Source organism: Kogia breviceps, chromosome 7 (assembly GCF_026419965.1).
Source record: "Kogia breviceps isolate mKogBre1 chromosome 7, mKogBre1 haplotype 1, whole genome shotgun sequence".
NCBI classification, from domain to species: Eukaryota; Metazoa; Chordata; class Mammalia; order Artiodactyla; family Physeteridae; genus Kogia; species Kogia breviceps.
The window spans coordinates 73,962,785-73,979,102 of record NC_081316.1 but is presented as its reverse complement, the minus strand read 5'-3'; the positions used below and the strand labels follow the sequence as shown (position 1 = coordinate 73,979,102).

Genomic DNA, 16,318 nt, shown 5'->3' with positions numbered 1-16,318 from the left:
AGAGGAACACCCAGCCCCAGGAGTTGGCCCACATCTCCTGCTCCAGAACAACTTCTTGGGAGGTATCTGCCGGTTCTTCTTGGGAAAAGAAACGTGCCCTGTGTTTGCCCCTGGAGATCCTGTCCTACTCTGGGTAGGGACTGTAGCTCTGATGGCTATGCTGTCACCATGGTCAGAGGCCAAGGCTCCGAGGAGTCCAGGAACTGCGAGCACCACCCACCCAGCACAGCAGCCTCTGCCTGAGAGCATGTCTGTGTGACTGGCCTGGTCAAAGGGGAGCGTTTTTTGTTTTTTGTTTTCGGTACGCGGGCCTCTCACTGTTGTGGCCTCTCCCGTTGCGGAGCACAGGCTCCCGACGCGCAGGCTCAGCGGCCACGGCTCACGGGCCCAGCCGCTCCGCGGCGTGTGGGATCTTCCCGGACCGGGGCACGAACCCGCGTCCCCTGCATCGGCAGGCGGACTCTCAACCACTGCACCACCAGGGAAGCCCCAAGGGGGAGTGTTTTAATGTCTCCTTGGGGGCAAATTGAGCTTACACACAGACTCCTTGCTTTATGTTTTCATACTTAAAGAAAGGAAATGTCAAGTTCTAGCTGTTTGGGGAATTCACAGGTTCTTACCCAGTTAATCTAGCAGGTGGCATCACGAGGGAAAGGGCTCCTTTCTCTTGGAAAGTGGGTGGCAGAAGTGGCGCCCTTGCATGACTCTGCATGTTGACAGTGCCTGCGTGACGTATGATCCTGGCATTGCAGGCCATCCAGAGGCAGCTGGAAGAGGTGGAGCGGTGGCAGAGAGCTTCCGAGACCCAGGGCGTGAGGCTGGAGAAGGCGCTGAGAGGAGAAGCAGGTAGGCATCCCTGCGGGCGGATCTGGAGCAGCGGGCTCGGCCCGTGCCTGTGGTCTGAAAACAGTGCCGGCCTAACCACCTGGGCAAAACAGGGAGACCTTGTCACCCGCTGTGGAACTGTCAACACGGACCTGCGGTGCTCAATCCACAACTGCTTCCCACTTTCAAAAGCAAACCGGTTGTCCAGTTTGAAATGCCCAGGGGGCATCAGTCAGCCTGTGGGCCTTGGATTTCTGGTCTGTCCAGTCTCTCTTCTGCTAGTGTGAATGTTCTTTGCAATTCAGGGATTAAGATCAATTCAGGAGAAACAGTTGGGTATTCAAGCAATGTTGGTAGTGATTCAAAGCCTGGACTTGGAGTCAAAGTCCTGGTTTCTTCCTTTACCACCTGTAGCTCCCTTTATCAGCTGTAGGGCCTTGGGCCAGTCACGTTCTAAATCTTTATGAACTTTCGTTTGCTCCTCTAAAATTTGGATAATAGTGGTTTCCTATCTTGTAGAGCTGAAATAACGATTAAAGGAGATATATATATACATGATGAAATATATATATGATGAAATTAAATTAGCACATTACCTGGCACAAGGTAAAGCAATAAATAGTAACTGTTCTACTGGTAGCTTCAGAATCTTAGATGCAAACAGAATTCATCTGGTGAAGGCCTGCTTTGTATTGGACATCAAGACAGTAGGTCTCTAACGATAAGTATGACATTTCCTGGCTTTGCGAAGTTTATGGTCCATTGAGGGACACAGACATGTGAATAAACCACAATACAGGGGGATGAGGGCTGTGATGGGAACAAGCATTAGGGTGGAATGAGGACAGAATCACGAGGTTCCTAACTGATCTCGATGGGGAAGGGGGGTGGTCAGGCTAATCACCTGGGGGGGGGGTGATCTGTTAAGACAAGAGCTGGAGAAGGAACAGGAGGTTACCAGGGAGGTGAGGAGACCATTCTGGCAGAGGGAACAGCACCTGCAAAGACCAAAAGTAAAAAGACATGAAATGCCATAACGAATAAGGAACCAGGAGAGAGTTTTTTTGTTTTTTTTTTTTGGTTTGTTTGGTTTTGTTTTTTTTTTGCGGTACGCAGGCCTCTCACTGTTGTGGCCTCTCCCATTGCGGAGCACAGGCTCTGGACGCGCAGGCTCAGCGGCCATGGCTCACGGGCCCAGCCGTTCCGCGGCATGTGGGATCTTCCCGAACCGGGGCACGAACCCATGTCCCCTGCATCGGCAGGCGGACTCTCAACCACTGCGCCACCAGGGAAGCCCCAGGAGAGAGTTTTGAGTGAGGAATGAAACTGAAAGAAATCTATGTGTTTGTGGAAACCATCCAGCAGTGGTGTTGCTAGTGAATTGGGGTCAGTGGGGGGTATTGTCTCTTTTTAAAAATTGAAGCACAGTTGATTTACAATATTGTGTTAGTTTCAGGTATACAGCAAAGTGATTCAGTGATATATATATGTGTGTATATTGGGGGTATTGTCTCTTTAATTTCTGATGTGATGTCTTTAGCCTTCTGTATTTAGGATATAAAATGTGAGAAAGCAGACCCTGAAAACACATATCTCTGTGTGTGGTCATGTAAACAACATAGGGAAAGTTAGGGCTTCAGTTCTCTTAAAAGTTCAGTTATTCGAGAATAATGGTACCAGCAGGGGCAGACCCAGATTTTGTGAGGCCCGAAGCTCATACAAAGTCATGCAGGCAAACCTGTGGGGCAGTTCCCAGAGCCCTGCAAGGGCCGGTCCACGTGAGAGGCCCTGTGGTTTCAGCTTCTGTAGCTGTGTGGTTATTGTCTCTCTGGAAACATTGGAGTCTGACTTTACCCCTCTGAGCCTCAGCTTCTGTGTTTCTGAAGTGGGAGTGATAATTATACTTGTTCCTTGGATTTGTGGTGAGGATTGGCTAAAACAATGTATGTGGGAGCCCTAGCACAGTGCCTGGCATGGGAGAGAATGTTAATAAATATTTGTTCCTTTTCTAACAATACTCGGTGCATGTCCTTGCAAAGAGAACCCAAATCCACCCATCAGAAGTAGGGTTCTTGACAAAAGTGGTAACTGTTTCTCACTGCTTGGAGTCCCTGCCTAGCTGTACAGCCATTGTCAGGGCTTTCGATACAATGAAATGTTTGGTCATATTCCCAGTCAAGAAGGCTTGGCACTTGTCTTTAGGAGTCTGCTGACTTCAGTGAGAGCCTTAGAAGAGAAAAGGATAAACCAGCAAAGCTAGGACATGTTTCATTTTGCTGGGGAGGCAGTATGGCATGGTGGGGTAAGTAAAATTGTAAGCGTCAAGGAGCCCTGTGTTCAAATTCTGTTCCACTGCATTTAGGCTGTGTGGTTTTGGGAGAATCACTTAACCTCTCTGCTCCCAGATTCCTTATGTGAAAAATGGAGCTCATAATCCTCACATTACCAGGTCATTTTGAGAATTAAGTGTATTGGTGGACCAAGAGTCTCCCAAGAGTGCCTACCACATTGTAAGCATTTAATAAATGGCTACTGATATTATTTTACAAAATGTTAAATATCCATTCACACTTTTTAAAGAATTGACTCTCTGATCTTTATTGCTTGAAATTTAAAGTCTGGAAACCAAATTTTTAAAGCTTCTGAAAATCTCCCTCACCCTCAATATAAAAAAAAGCTATTTGCAGTTATCAGCTAAAGAAACTTGGCCAGCTTATGGTGTTTTCAAAGGTGTATTTGCCTGGCCAGAAGATGGATTCTGTTCATTCCCTCTATATCCTTGGTAATTTAATTCCCCTGTTAAGTTTATGGGCCTTTTTCTCCTTGATTGTCCTTATGTGGGTGACAGATGCAGATTAACAAGGGGCAGGAGACTGCAAGAGTCAAGTCACAGAGGGCGGCCCCAAAGGAAACCAAACAGAAGATTTGCAAACCAGGCATTGAAATTAATACACTCGAACTTGTAATAAAATTTGTGCAATAATAATATTCCTTTGCAGTTTAATATTCTACTCAGCCCCTTTAAGAGCTTGCCCTGGTGCTTAATGAATGACCGATGCTTATTAGGTTAAGTTGTATTTGAGCTGGCCTGGGCTGCTCTGGTTCAAGTGATTTAATGGGAATTATTTAATAAGTATTATTAGGATAATTAGAAAATGATCACAGTTAGGCAATAATATTGAACTATAAAGGTTGTGAATAACCAGATTTAGAGACAGGCCTGAAAACATGAGTCGTCTGCAACAGTTATGCAAGTCTCCTCTGATAATGATGTGCGCCAGCCTGAAAGGGTCTTTTGTTCCTAGGAGTTATTCATTAGGCGAGCATTGAATTAGAGGAACACGCGGGGGTGCAGGATGGAGGGCAGTGATGGCTGATGAGCAAAATGAGGCTTTGATGAGCTCCCAATTGTCGTGACAACAATTCCTGCTTTCTCTTTTTCCAACAGTCAGAAATAAGCTCTCCCACCCCCAGGAAGGGTTTTTCCTCGTTTTGTCAAGGCAAGGGAAACAAAGAAAAACAAAAGTCCAACAATCCACCCCAAATGACAAGTCATTATGTTCTGTAGGGTGTGTGTGTGTGTGTGTGTGTGTGTGTGTGTGTGTGTGTGTGTGTGTGTGTGAGAGAGAGAGAGAGAGAGAGAGAGAGAGAGAGATGGACGTCCTTGACAAAGGAAATGGATTCTCCTGATGGTCCTAGCTGCCCAGAGTAAAGGACCATGATATGCAGCGGCCTGACTGCTCTGAGCCTCACCCTCTATGAAGAGGTCAAGTTGAGCTTTGCAGCCACTTAGACTCTTCTTGGTTACCTTCTGGTTTTGTTGGTTGTCAGTGTAGTGGTCAGTGTTAATGTGCGATGGAACACCGCAGTTTAGCAAGAGACCACCATTCAAATTTAGTAGATAACAGAATCTGTGCTTTCTTTCAATACCTGGAGACAGGTAAAATCTGGTGAAAACTGAGATCAGCTTTGAGTCGGGAGAAAAGATTAGTCCCCAGGAGAATGTAACAGAATATTCCTCCCTTACAGCTTTACCAACTTTGAGGATGGTTTACCAGTTGATTGCCTGCATCCCTGCATTGAGCTTCTTGCTTTTTTGTTTTAGAGCCCGATGGCTTTTCCTTTACACAGATAAGGGGTTTACAAAGAAATAGCAGGATGTCTGAGGCGGCCAGCAGGTGGCAGCAGGAGCACACATTATGACAAGAGAAATTGCAATGAACCCTAGGCAGGAAGAGGGAAGTAGTTTGGCTTACACTCTGTGGTTTTTATCTTGACTGCTGCTGAGGAACAGAAGAAACAATAATTTCCTGGATAATAAAGCAACAAGGTGCCCTGAAAATAACACAGATATTAGAAACACTCCTGAGTTTGAATCCTGATGCAATTGATAGACAAATACTCTGAAGTTGGTAGCTAAGCAACCAAGGAATTTGGATGGATTTGCTACACTCTATGTGCTGAAAGTAAACAGTGATATTCAGTGCATCAGAGCAAGGGAGTTTTTACTCACAACACAGCAAACAGCAGGAGCAGCAGTGTGGTACAAGTTGCCCTGTATCTAAGTGCCAGGGTGTAGCCTGATAGGCCCTGATGGCAGCTGTGCACACAGTGGATTGTGCCACAGTAGAGGAACTCAGCAGCTTTTATGGCAAGCAGTAAATAAGCCAGCCCCCTTTCCCAGGAAGCAAGTAGTCTACTTGGCTGGCTGCAGGAGTGGCTCAGGGACATAGGATGGTTAGGCCTTGCTATTTGGCACACTCAGCAAAGACTAGCAGGGATGCTCAAGGTTTATGACAGATTGCCTCACTCAACAAATGTCAATAATCCATTTATTATGTATTTACCTCTGTTTTTAGCCTCAGTAGCCACCTGGTTGAGCAGTGGCCTTATAACAGAGATGGGCCCAGTGAGGGCAAGACTAAGATTCTCTTCCTGAAGAAGCCTTGGGTCCTCTGTCCATTGCATGGATTCTAGGGTCATTGAGGCTTCAAAGCTGTGTGCCTGGGCTTCCCTGGTGGCACAGTGGTTGAGAGCCCGCCTGCCGATGCAGGGGACACGCGTTCGTGCCCCGGTCCGGGAAGATCCCACATGCCGTGGAGCGGCTGGGCCTGTGAGCCATGGCTGCTGAGCCTGTGTGTCTGGAGACTGTGCTCCGCATCGGGAGAGGCCACAACAGTGAGAGACCTGCATACTGAAAAAAAAAAAAAGAGGATACACAAAGCTGTGTGCCCTAGACAATTGCTTTACACAAAAAAATTCCCGTGACAGCAGCAAGAAATATGTTTTATATCACAAGTTAGTACATATAAATATATAATTGAATAAAATGTTTCAAGAGATAATATTGAATTTTACTACATATAAAAGACTACTACTTTCTATTTTGTCTCATTTTTAGTGCTTGTTGTGACCCATAAAATTAATTTTGCAACCCTCGGTTTTAAGAAACATTGTCGTAAAAATTTTACCTGAAAAAAATATTTTATACTAAATACCCAGCTGGCCACCGCATCCAAGGATACAGAACGTGGTTCCTAAGAAGTGTGGAGCAGTGGAATGGTGGACTAAATACTATAAAAGCCCATTCACTGCAACAAGATACTTTTGAAAACATTGCTAGGCTCTTAAGTAAGTGAGAGAAATCTCTCAGGGCCAAAAAAGAGAGAGAAAAGAAGGTATGCTGAAGCCTACATGTTCCAGGAAGGAAGCAAACACTAAAACAGAAATCCAGGGTTGCCTTGGGTCTAACAAAAAGTAGGGGAACTAACCTTGAGATTCCCGTATTAAGCCAGGTCTCTGGCACTCCAAAATCAATTATAGATCCTATATGGAAGAAACCATGCCTCAGTTTAGGCTCTCAGGATTCAGACAGATTAAGTTCAATAAACCATGAGCTTATAATAATAATTTTAAAAATCACCCAGAACACAAGGAAGTGAGCCACTAAGAATGAGGTTCAAGAAAAATCAACAAATTTAAATGGCTAAGAACTTCAACTATAATTATCAAATACAGAATATACTATGTCTCTGTGGGAAACATTTAAAGAAATAAAAGATTACATACAAAAATTAGCAAGCAGAAAAATAAAAGTGAACAGGCAACACCACCTTAACCTTAACCAATCATAACCATAATCAAACTAACATCTTGAGCTTCCTGCTGTGATGTACTAAGAAAGATACATGTTCACTTATGCAGCACCTCAGCCAGAAATGCTTACCTTGAATTTAACCATAAGAATACAATCTGACAAATTCAAATTGAGAGACAATCTGCAAAATAAGTGAGAAAAGTCAATGTCATTTAAAAAGAAGGGAAGGAGGAATCTAGGGAACTGTTCTAGAGGAAAAGAGACTAAAGAAACAACTAAATATAATGCTTAATCCTTTAGGTTTAAATTTTTTCAAATAAAAACTAATGATAGGAGATTTTAAAAAATAGAGAGTTTAGAACTGAAAACTATATTCATTGAAGCTAAAACTTCAGCGAATACACTAAACAGTAGCTTAGACACAGCAGAAGAGAGAATTAATGAATTGGACAATGTATCTCAAGAAATCAACCAGAAAGCAGCACATGAATAGAAGGAGATGGAAAGAAGGAAAGAGTAGCTTATAGATGTAGAGAATAGAATGGGAAGGTCTGGTATATGTTTAATTGAAGTCTCAGAAGGAGAGAATAGAGGAAATTAAAGTTGAGTATTATTTGAAGAGGTAATGCTTGAGATAATGGCTGAGGTACTGAGCAAAGCATTTAGAACAGGGTCTGGCACCAAATGCATGGTTTATAAGTGCTAGCTTTATTTTTTCCAAGGTGGATGAAAGGCATAAATCTACAGATACATGGAGCCCGAGATAGAGAAATCAGGATAAATTTAAAATAATCCACACTTACCTAGGCCCAATGATGTGAAAATGTAGGATACCAAAGACAGATATTAAAATGCATGAAGAGAAAAAATAATTCACTTAAGAAAGGAACAAAATTTTTACTAACAGCCCTCTTAACAGCAATAATGAATGTTAGAAGACAGTGGAATAATAATTTCAAAAGACTGGAAAACAAAAAACCCTTCAAGCTAGAACAGTATACCCAGAAAAACTATATTTCAAGAGCAAGTGCACAATAAAGAAACATTCAGTTTAAAAAAAAGATTTAACTATCTACAAACAAAATTCTAGCAAATATGCTTGAAGGGGAAAAAAATAGATAAACCTAGGAGGACAATCTGAAATAGTCAAGAAGAAATGATGAATGCAAAAAATAATAGACATGTAAGTAAAACAAATAAACATTGTCAGTATAAAACAATATGGATTTTTTTCAAAGATAGAACTAAAATACCAGACTAAAATGGACATAAGTTGGGAGTTGAATGCTTAGAAGTGAAGTGTTCCAGGGTCCTTATGTTGTCTAAAAGGAGTCTAAAATACTGATTAAGTTTAGACTTTGTTAGGGTATTAAAAATTACCTATTTAAAATTTAAGTGTAATTATGAAAAGAACAGAAAGAAATGTATAACTTCAAATCAGCTAGGGAAAACAAAGGGAGAAAAAAAATAATCAACCAAACAGAACCCCCCACTCAATTCTAAATAGAAATTTAAAAGCATTTTAAAAAAGATAAAAAGCACAAAGAAAGATGGTAGAAACAAATCTAAATATCTCAATAATAGTAGTGAAAGTTAACAAACAACAATACCCAATTATATGCTATTTATCAGGCACATATAAAATATAAATAAATAAAAGGTTTAAAATAAAAAAAAATTAGCAAGTATATACTAGCAAAATAAAGCTAGGGTAATTATGTTAAAAGCAGATACCTTTAATACTTGCTTTAATACCAAAACCATGATTAGCAATAAACAGGGTCACTACATAATTTTAAAATGATCAACTCACCAAGATGATATGACAGTTTTAAATGTATGTATTAAGTGTAATAGGCTCAAAATATATAGAACAAAAAAATGATAAAACTTCAGGGAGAAATTTCTACTATCATGGCAGGAGGTTTTAGTACATCTCTCAATTAATGAGAGTCAAATAAAACATTACTATAAATTTGAACATTGCACTTAATAACTTTAATTTAATGGACATGCACCCCCAAATTAGAAAATGTATATTAATTTCAAGTTTACATGATGATTTACAAAAATTTACCATATTAGTTCATAAAGTAAATCTCAGAGAAGCCATATTATACAGGCCACATTCTATACTACAATGTAATTAACTTAGAACTCAGTAACAAAAATGTATTTTTTAAAACCATGTATTTGGAAAGTAAAAATATACATTTCTCATGGATCAAAAAAAGAATCAAATTGATATTTTAAAAAATACTTGGAAATTTAAAATGTACTAAATATGAAAAGGAAAACCATATGAAAACTCATGAGATGCAGTGAAAATGGTCCTTAGAGGTATCACCTTAAATACTGTTATTAGAAAAGAAGAAAAGCTTAAAATTAATGAGCTTAGTGTCCAACTTCATTTAGAAAATAAAAAACAAAATAAACCTAAAGAAAGAAGATAATAAATATAGAGAATAAAGATAAAACAGAGAGGATCAAGCAAGCCAAATGTTGGTTCACTGGAAAAGTTAATAAAAGACTAAAGACAATCCTCTTAAATTGTTTTTGTTTTTGTTTTTTGTTTTTTTGCAGTATGCGGTCCTCTCACTGTTGTGGCCTCTCCCGTTGTGTGGAGCACAGGCTCTGGACACACAGGCTCAGCGGCCATGGCTCACAGGCCTAGCTGCTCCATGGCATGTGGGATCTTCCCGGACCGGTGCACGAACCCGTGTCCCCTGCATCGGCGGGCGGACTCTCAGCCACTGTGCCACCAGGGAAGCCCTTAAATTGGTTTTTTAAAGTAAGAGAGAAGAAATAAATTAGGAATGAAAAGGGCAGATACAACCACAGATATAACAAAGATTCAAAAAGATAAAAGAATATAATGAACATTTAATCCAATTAATTTTAAAATTTGGCAATCTAAGGGTGACTTAACAATCATCATATTAACAAACTAAAAGGGAAAACCATATGGGCTTTTCAATAGAAGAATAAAATATCATTTGACAAAATTCAACACTCATTTAGGATAAAAACTCTTAGCAAAAAAAGAACTTTTTATTTTGCCTTCTTGAAGCTTAATTTTTTTTATTATATAAGTTTTGGTGTACAGCATTATAATTTGACATCTGTATACACTATAGAGTTGTTACCACCACAAGTCTAGTTACCACCCATCACCATACAGTTGATCCCCTTCACCCATTTCACCCACCCCCTAACCCCTTCCTCTCAGGAAACGCTACTCTGATCTCTGTATCTATAACCTTGTTTTTGTTTTATTTTGTTTGTTCATTTGTTTTTTTCTAAAATTCCACATATGAGTGAAATCATATGGTATTTATCCTTCTCTGTGTGACTTATTTCACTTAGTATAATACCTTCAAGGTCTATCCATGTTGTTACAAACAGCAGGATTTCATTCTTTTTTTTGGCCAAGTAATATTCCATTGTGTATATATACCACATTTTCTTTATGCATTCATCTGTTAGTGGACACTTAGGTTGTTTCCATATCTTGTCTATTGTAAATAATGTGGCAATGAACATAAGGCTACATATATCTTTTCAAATTGGTGTCTTTGTGTTCTTAGGATAAATACCCAGAAGTAAAATTGCTGGGTCAGAACTTTCTTAATTTGAAGCATATCTTCCAAAACCCAGTAGCAAACACCATTGTTTAATGGTAAAATATTAGAAGCATTTCTTTTAAAATCTGTGACAAAAGAGGATGCCTGCCATCACCTCTTCTATTCAATATTGCACAGGAGACCCTACCCAGTACAGTAAGACAAGGATAAAATGGCACAAGGTTTGGAAAGGAAGAAACAAACTTTTGTCATTTCCAGATGATAGAATTAACCACATGGAAACCCAAAGGAATGTACAGATAATTTTTTAAAATAATAAGAGCCTATATCATGTAATTGGAAATAATATCAAAGTAGAAAAATCAATTGCATTTCCATATCTCAGCATTGATTTCTAAAAAATGAGATAACAAATAAGATATTGCTTAATTAGCATAAAAACATGAGGTGCCTAGGAATAAATCTAACAAAAAAAATGTGCACAACCTTTATGGAGCCCACTTCAATACTTTACTGAAAGCCACCAAAACACCCAAACATGAGACTCCCCTTGTGGTCCAGTGGTTGGGACTCCACACTTCCACTGCAGGGGGCACGGGTTCGATCCCTGGTCAGGGAACTAAGATCCAGCATGCTGCCTGGCGTAGCCAAAACGTTAAAAAACAAACAAACAAACAAAAACCCAAACATAATCTTACATATATGAAAACTTGATATAAGCCGGCAGTATCACTGCAGTTCACAGGAAGTAAGTGATTCTGGGACAACTGGTTTTCCATATAGGACAAAAATGAAATTGAACCTTATCTTTCTTTTTTTTTTTTTTATGAACCTTATCTTTAACCATGTAATTTGGAAACTATATTTGCAACAAATGTAATCAATGTCATAAAAATTAAAGACTTTAATATGAAAATGACACCTGAAAAGTTAAGAATCTTTTTGACCTCAATTTGGTAGTCTATAGACACCATAAAGGAAAGGAAAAGATAAGCCACTACTTTGGAAAATACATTCGCAACAAATATAACCAAAAAAGAAAAGCCACTAATTTGGAAAATATATTTGTAACAAATATAACAAACTTTCAGTATTCCAGAATATGTAAAGAACTGTTAAAGATCAATAAGAGACAGGCAAATAACTCCATATAAAAATAGACAAATGGGGCTTCCCTGGTGGTGCAGTTGTTGAGAGTCCACCTGCCGATGCAGGGGACACGGATTCGTGCCCCTGTCCGGGAGGATCCCACATGCTGCGGAGTGGCTGGACCCGTGAGCCATGGCCGCTGAGCCTGCGCGCCCGGAGCCTGTGCTCCACAATGGCAGAGGCCACGGCAGTGAGAGGCCCGCGTACTGCAAAAAAAAAAAAAAAAAAAAATAGACAAATGGCATAAATATACATTTCACAGAAGAATACTCATTAATAATTAGGAAAATGCAAATTAAGACTCCATTGAGAAACTATTTTAAACTATTAAATTACCAAAACTTATAAAATCTAATACTAAGTATTTGGCAAGGGTGAGGAACAAAGGGAGCTCTTATTCAATGTTAGTGGGAGTGTAAACAGCCACAACCCTTTGGAAAACAATTTGGCTTTATGCTGTGAAGCTGAACATTCGCATACCTACTACTCAAGAATTTCATTCCTAATTATATATTCCAGAGAAACTCTTGCCCACGTGGATCAGAAGACATAAACAAGAATGTTCATAGCAGCATCATTCATGGTAGCAAACCGCTAAGAACAACCTAGATATCCATTAATAGGAAAATGGATAAATTGTAGAACAGTTAACTGTGGCACATACAACTGAATGTTACAGGTACAGCAGTGAAAATGAATGAGCAGCATACAGGCATTTTAGAAACATATAGAAAGAATTTAAAATGAGCAAGTTGCAGAGACCACATATAGTATGATATCATTTCAATAAAATTCAAAAGCAAGAAAAACTTTATGATGACTAGATATGCAGCTAAAAGCAAAACAAAACAAAAGCTGTTTAACAAAGGAAGGACTAGAATTTTTGTTTTTCAGCTGCAGCCTCTGGCTCCCAGAATGGGGTCATGAGTTACCTTCCAGCATCCCGGCTTTGCCAAGACTGAATCAGGCCAGACCCCCAGTGCAGCTGTTTAGATTATCACCATCATGTGTAAGGAGCCTGTGGGAAGTCAGCCTACCCAGAGCACTGGGTACAGAAGGGCTGGCTAGAGATTTAAATGAAATAGGCTCATGGATGAGCACAGGATCTAAGAGCCGACCAGAGGCCAGAGAACAAGAAGCAGGGGCTGAAACCCAGCCAACCTAAGGGAGATGCTTGTACACTGCTACTGAGGATTCTGGCTGTAATCACTCTACTGCCGGTTCATGCTCCAGAACATCACTGAGGCTGTTGAGGGCATTGAGAGAATTGCAGCAAAAACCAAATGAGGACTTCTCATAGATTCTAAGGGGGCAGGAAATCGTGTCTAAAGAATTAGATCGTTGTGAACCAGACAGCAACACAAGACCCAACATGGAAAAAACCACACACCAATACACAATCAGAGAAGCATTCAGCGTTACCAACAAAAGGAAATGGTTAAAAAGCCACGACTTTAAAGAACGGATTGTTCATTTAGTCTGTTATTCTCCGTTGAGAAAAAAGTTATGGACCATTAAGTGCCATTCCCTCTAACGTAAGCAGGGACTAAGTGCTGTCAGGCTAGGTGATTTGAACTTGATTATGGGGGGGCTATAGGATTTCAGTAGGGAGTGACAAAGTTTGCTTTGCTTTTTTGAGAGCTCACTTAGGGACAAGTGGGTTGATTTACATGACTCCGTTAGTAACAAGTTGTTTTGTGTTGAGTTTTGACTACTTTATTTCACTTAAGCAAGTGGATTCCTTGCATTTCGTCTAGGAAAGAGCATGATGTGAGGGCACAGGAGCAAAGGAAGAACCAGTCGACTGTGGTCACAAGCAGGGGTGGCAGTGAGGGTTAGGCAACTGGGCTATTCTGTTCACAGCCAGAGGCTGCTCGCTTTCTGGCCGTGCCGTTCTAGCTGCATCCTGGTTCCCAGATGTAGCAGTCACATCCCTGCCCTGGAAGGGCTTGCAGTTCACCAGCAGCCCTGGGACCAGCTGGAGACACGGTTGAGCACACAGTCTGTATAGGCACAGAGTCTCTAGTCTTCTTCCCAAGCAAGTGCTGACGATCCAGCCAGCCATATGACCCTTCCGTTTACATGGAGACAAAAAATATATATAATTATTTAAGAGCTTTTATTAATCTCAAGTGAAGTTACCAGATAAAGTTTAGCCATATGTAATCAAGTCAGGGATTACACTCTAGTTGAGGTTTAAAGATATATAGCAAATACTCCACATGGAACTATAGAACTAGACACTGGAAGAAACAACAGCGTGGTAATGACAATGGTACAGTTATATTGAGTGTTTACGATGTACCAGGCACCACGCTCAGCATTTTGCATGCATCATCTCATTTAATCTTCATAACCGATTTAGGAGGCAGGGACTATGATCACCCCCATTTTTCAAGAGAGGAGACTGAGGCAGAGAGATGTGAGGTTACTTGATCAAGGTCACACATTTGTAAGTGGGAGAGAAGATCTGATCGATCTCAAAGCCCATGCCCTCTGCCACTACACTCTACTGCATCTACGATGAGGGGCAATGCTGCTTGAGACTTCATTAGGAACTGCAAGGAAGCTCTCTGGTGGGTAGCAGTGAGGTGATGGAAATCTCAGTACATTGCTGAGGTTGAGAGCAAGGCAAACCTGGGATAGGCACAATCTGCCTGCACCCAATGCTTTGGGAAAGCAGATTCCCTAGAAATCTGCCCTTGATTCCATGTTCAAAGATCCCCCAAAGTGATTTTGACTACTGAGGAAAGGAAGAGTCTAAAAAATAAACTGTAGGCTATAAAGTTGAAAATTATTCCACTCAAAAAAGTAAATTAAATTGATTGGTTCAGTTCAACCTGTGTTTGTTGAGTACAGCATCAATACAAATCAATGAGGCTGCACAGGGAACTCTCTGTGGGACCAGATTTTAGAAGGACACACAAGAAAGACTGAAGAAGGGACATGGAACGCAGGATAAAAGTCTGGCTTGAACCTGTAGGTATAATGTAGCAAAGAGGCTGAATCTGAAAAGCAACAACAAAAAATACTCTAAAGACAGCAAAACAGTGCTGTTTCTTTTGGATTAAAAACAAGGCAAGGATAGACCCAGCACTGAAGCAGATGGTATAATGTTACATGATTGGGGAGAGGCAGGGTTTTCTACTCTCCGCTTTTGTTTTCTTAATCAAGGAAAATGGTCCTCAATCTAGAAATGTTAAGCAAATATCTAGATGAGGAAATTGAATCTGGATAGGTGAGAAAAATGGGAGAGCAATGAATTCAGGTTTCTAAGCGCCGGTGAAAGATGATACGTACATACAGAGAGCAGTGTCTTTGATGTGGCCTTACTAAATCAGAATTTGTTGATTGACTGAGTTAACCCCCTGGTGTTGAAATAAGTTGCAGATATACCTCAGTCTTTGAAGACTCAGGAAGAATTCCTGGACCAAAAAACTAGAGATGAGTACATTTTCTACTTTTCACATGAGAAAGAAACATGAGTTCTGATCCTTGTCAAAATTCTAGAAAGGATTGTTAAAGAAATTGTGAATATTGAGAAAGAAATTTAGAGATTACTAAGGAATCACTGGTGTTCACTTAGAAGCTTTGGAAAACAAATATCATTTCCTTTTCTGGGTGGTGTTGTGAGGTTTGTCATGCCAATGGACAAAGCAGGCTTTGTGAAGCTTGGTTTCAGGAAATTATTTTGTTATTAAAGTTTCTTATAAGAGCCTAGTGGACAAGATACAGAAATGTGGACTGGATGGTACCAGTTGGGTGCCATGCATTTAAAGTTTATAGAACAGTCTCACCCAAAGGTCTCTAATGGGCTAGATGGCTCTGTTCTTGGTCTAGTCCTATCTGATGTTTTGTTTTTCAGTATAGCATAAAGGTACAGGATGCCCTTTTTTATCGATTCCACAGAAATCCCAAATCTAGGAGAAATGTGTCAGATGGAGAAAATATCCCAAAGATTTCCCCTTAATGGAACAAAACAAACAAGATGATAATTAACAAGACACAAATAAAGTCTTGAATTAGGTCTAGAAAAAGATCAGTTGCACAAGTAGAACATAAAGTCATCAGACTTCACCACCCCTGGTGTGGAAAGACCAGATTCAACTGAAAGTTAGGAAGAGCCAGGTGAAGACACTGCTGCTAAAAAGATTTCTGCAATCCCAGGGCACAGCGTGGAGGTGCAAGGGTGTCTGTCCTCTCTGGGTTGTTTGATTCCGGACTCTCCTTAAGATGTATCCTGGGAAATTAGAGGGCAAACAGAGGTGGGTAGCTCTTTTATGACAAAATGATAAATGACCTGGAGGTACTGACTAAATAAGAACACTTCAGGGTATCATGAGACCTGCCTTCAAATATCTGAATGTCTTTCATGAAAATATAGAGTTACTGTTCTCTATTTTCCTCGAGACGGCACAACTGGACTCATTGGCTTGCAGCCAACCCATCAAAGATCAAAAGAAAGAAGTTTTCAATACTTAAGAGTACACAGCCCTGCAGTGGGCTTCTTGGACAGCAGGGAATTCTACCATCCTTGGAGAATTATAGTAGAATATGGGGTGGGAGGGAGGTAGAGGGAATTCCTATGTGCCTCCATGGCTGGGCGAGATGACCCCTAAGTGTTCTCCCATCATGTATATGATTTGAATAATGACCATTACCA

The 16,318-nt window shown here is 40.5% G+C and overlaps 1 protein-coding gene across 3 annotated transcripts in view; it reads left to right on the top strand.

The window, feature by feature from the left end:
* Positions 1 to 16,318, top strand: part of MICAL2 (microtubule associated monooxygenase, calponin and LIM domain containing 2) — a 441,027-nt gene that overhangs the window by 193,953 nt on the left and 230,756 nt on the right. Inside the window, exon 34 of one of the 3 annotated variants that reach the window (XM_059067905.2) lies at positions 753 to 846. The exons of the other annotated variants lie outside the window; for them this stretch is intronic. Coding sequence (XP_058923888.1) covers positions 753 to 846 — 94 coding nt within the window. The remainder of the gene's footprint in view (positions 1 to 752; positions 847 to 16,318) is intronic. 3 annotated transcript variants of the gene reach the window in all.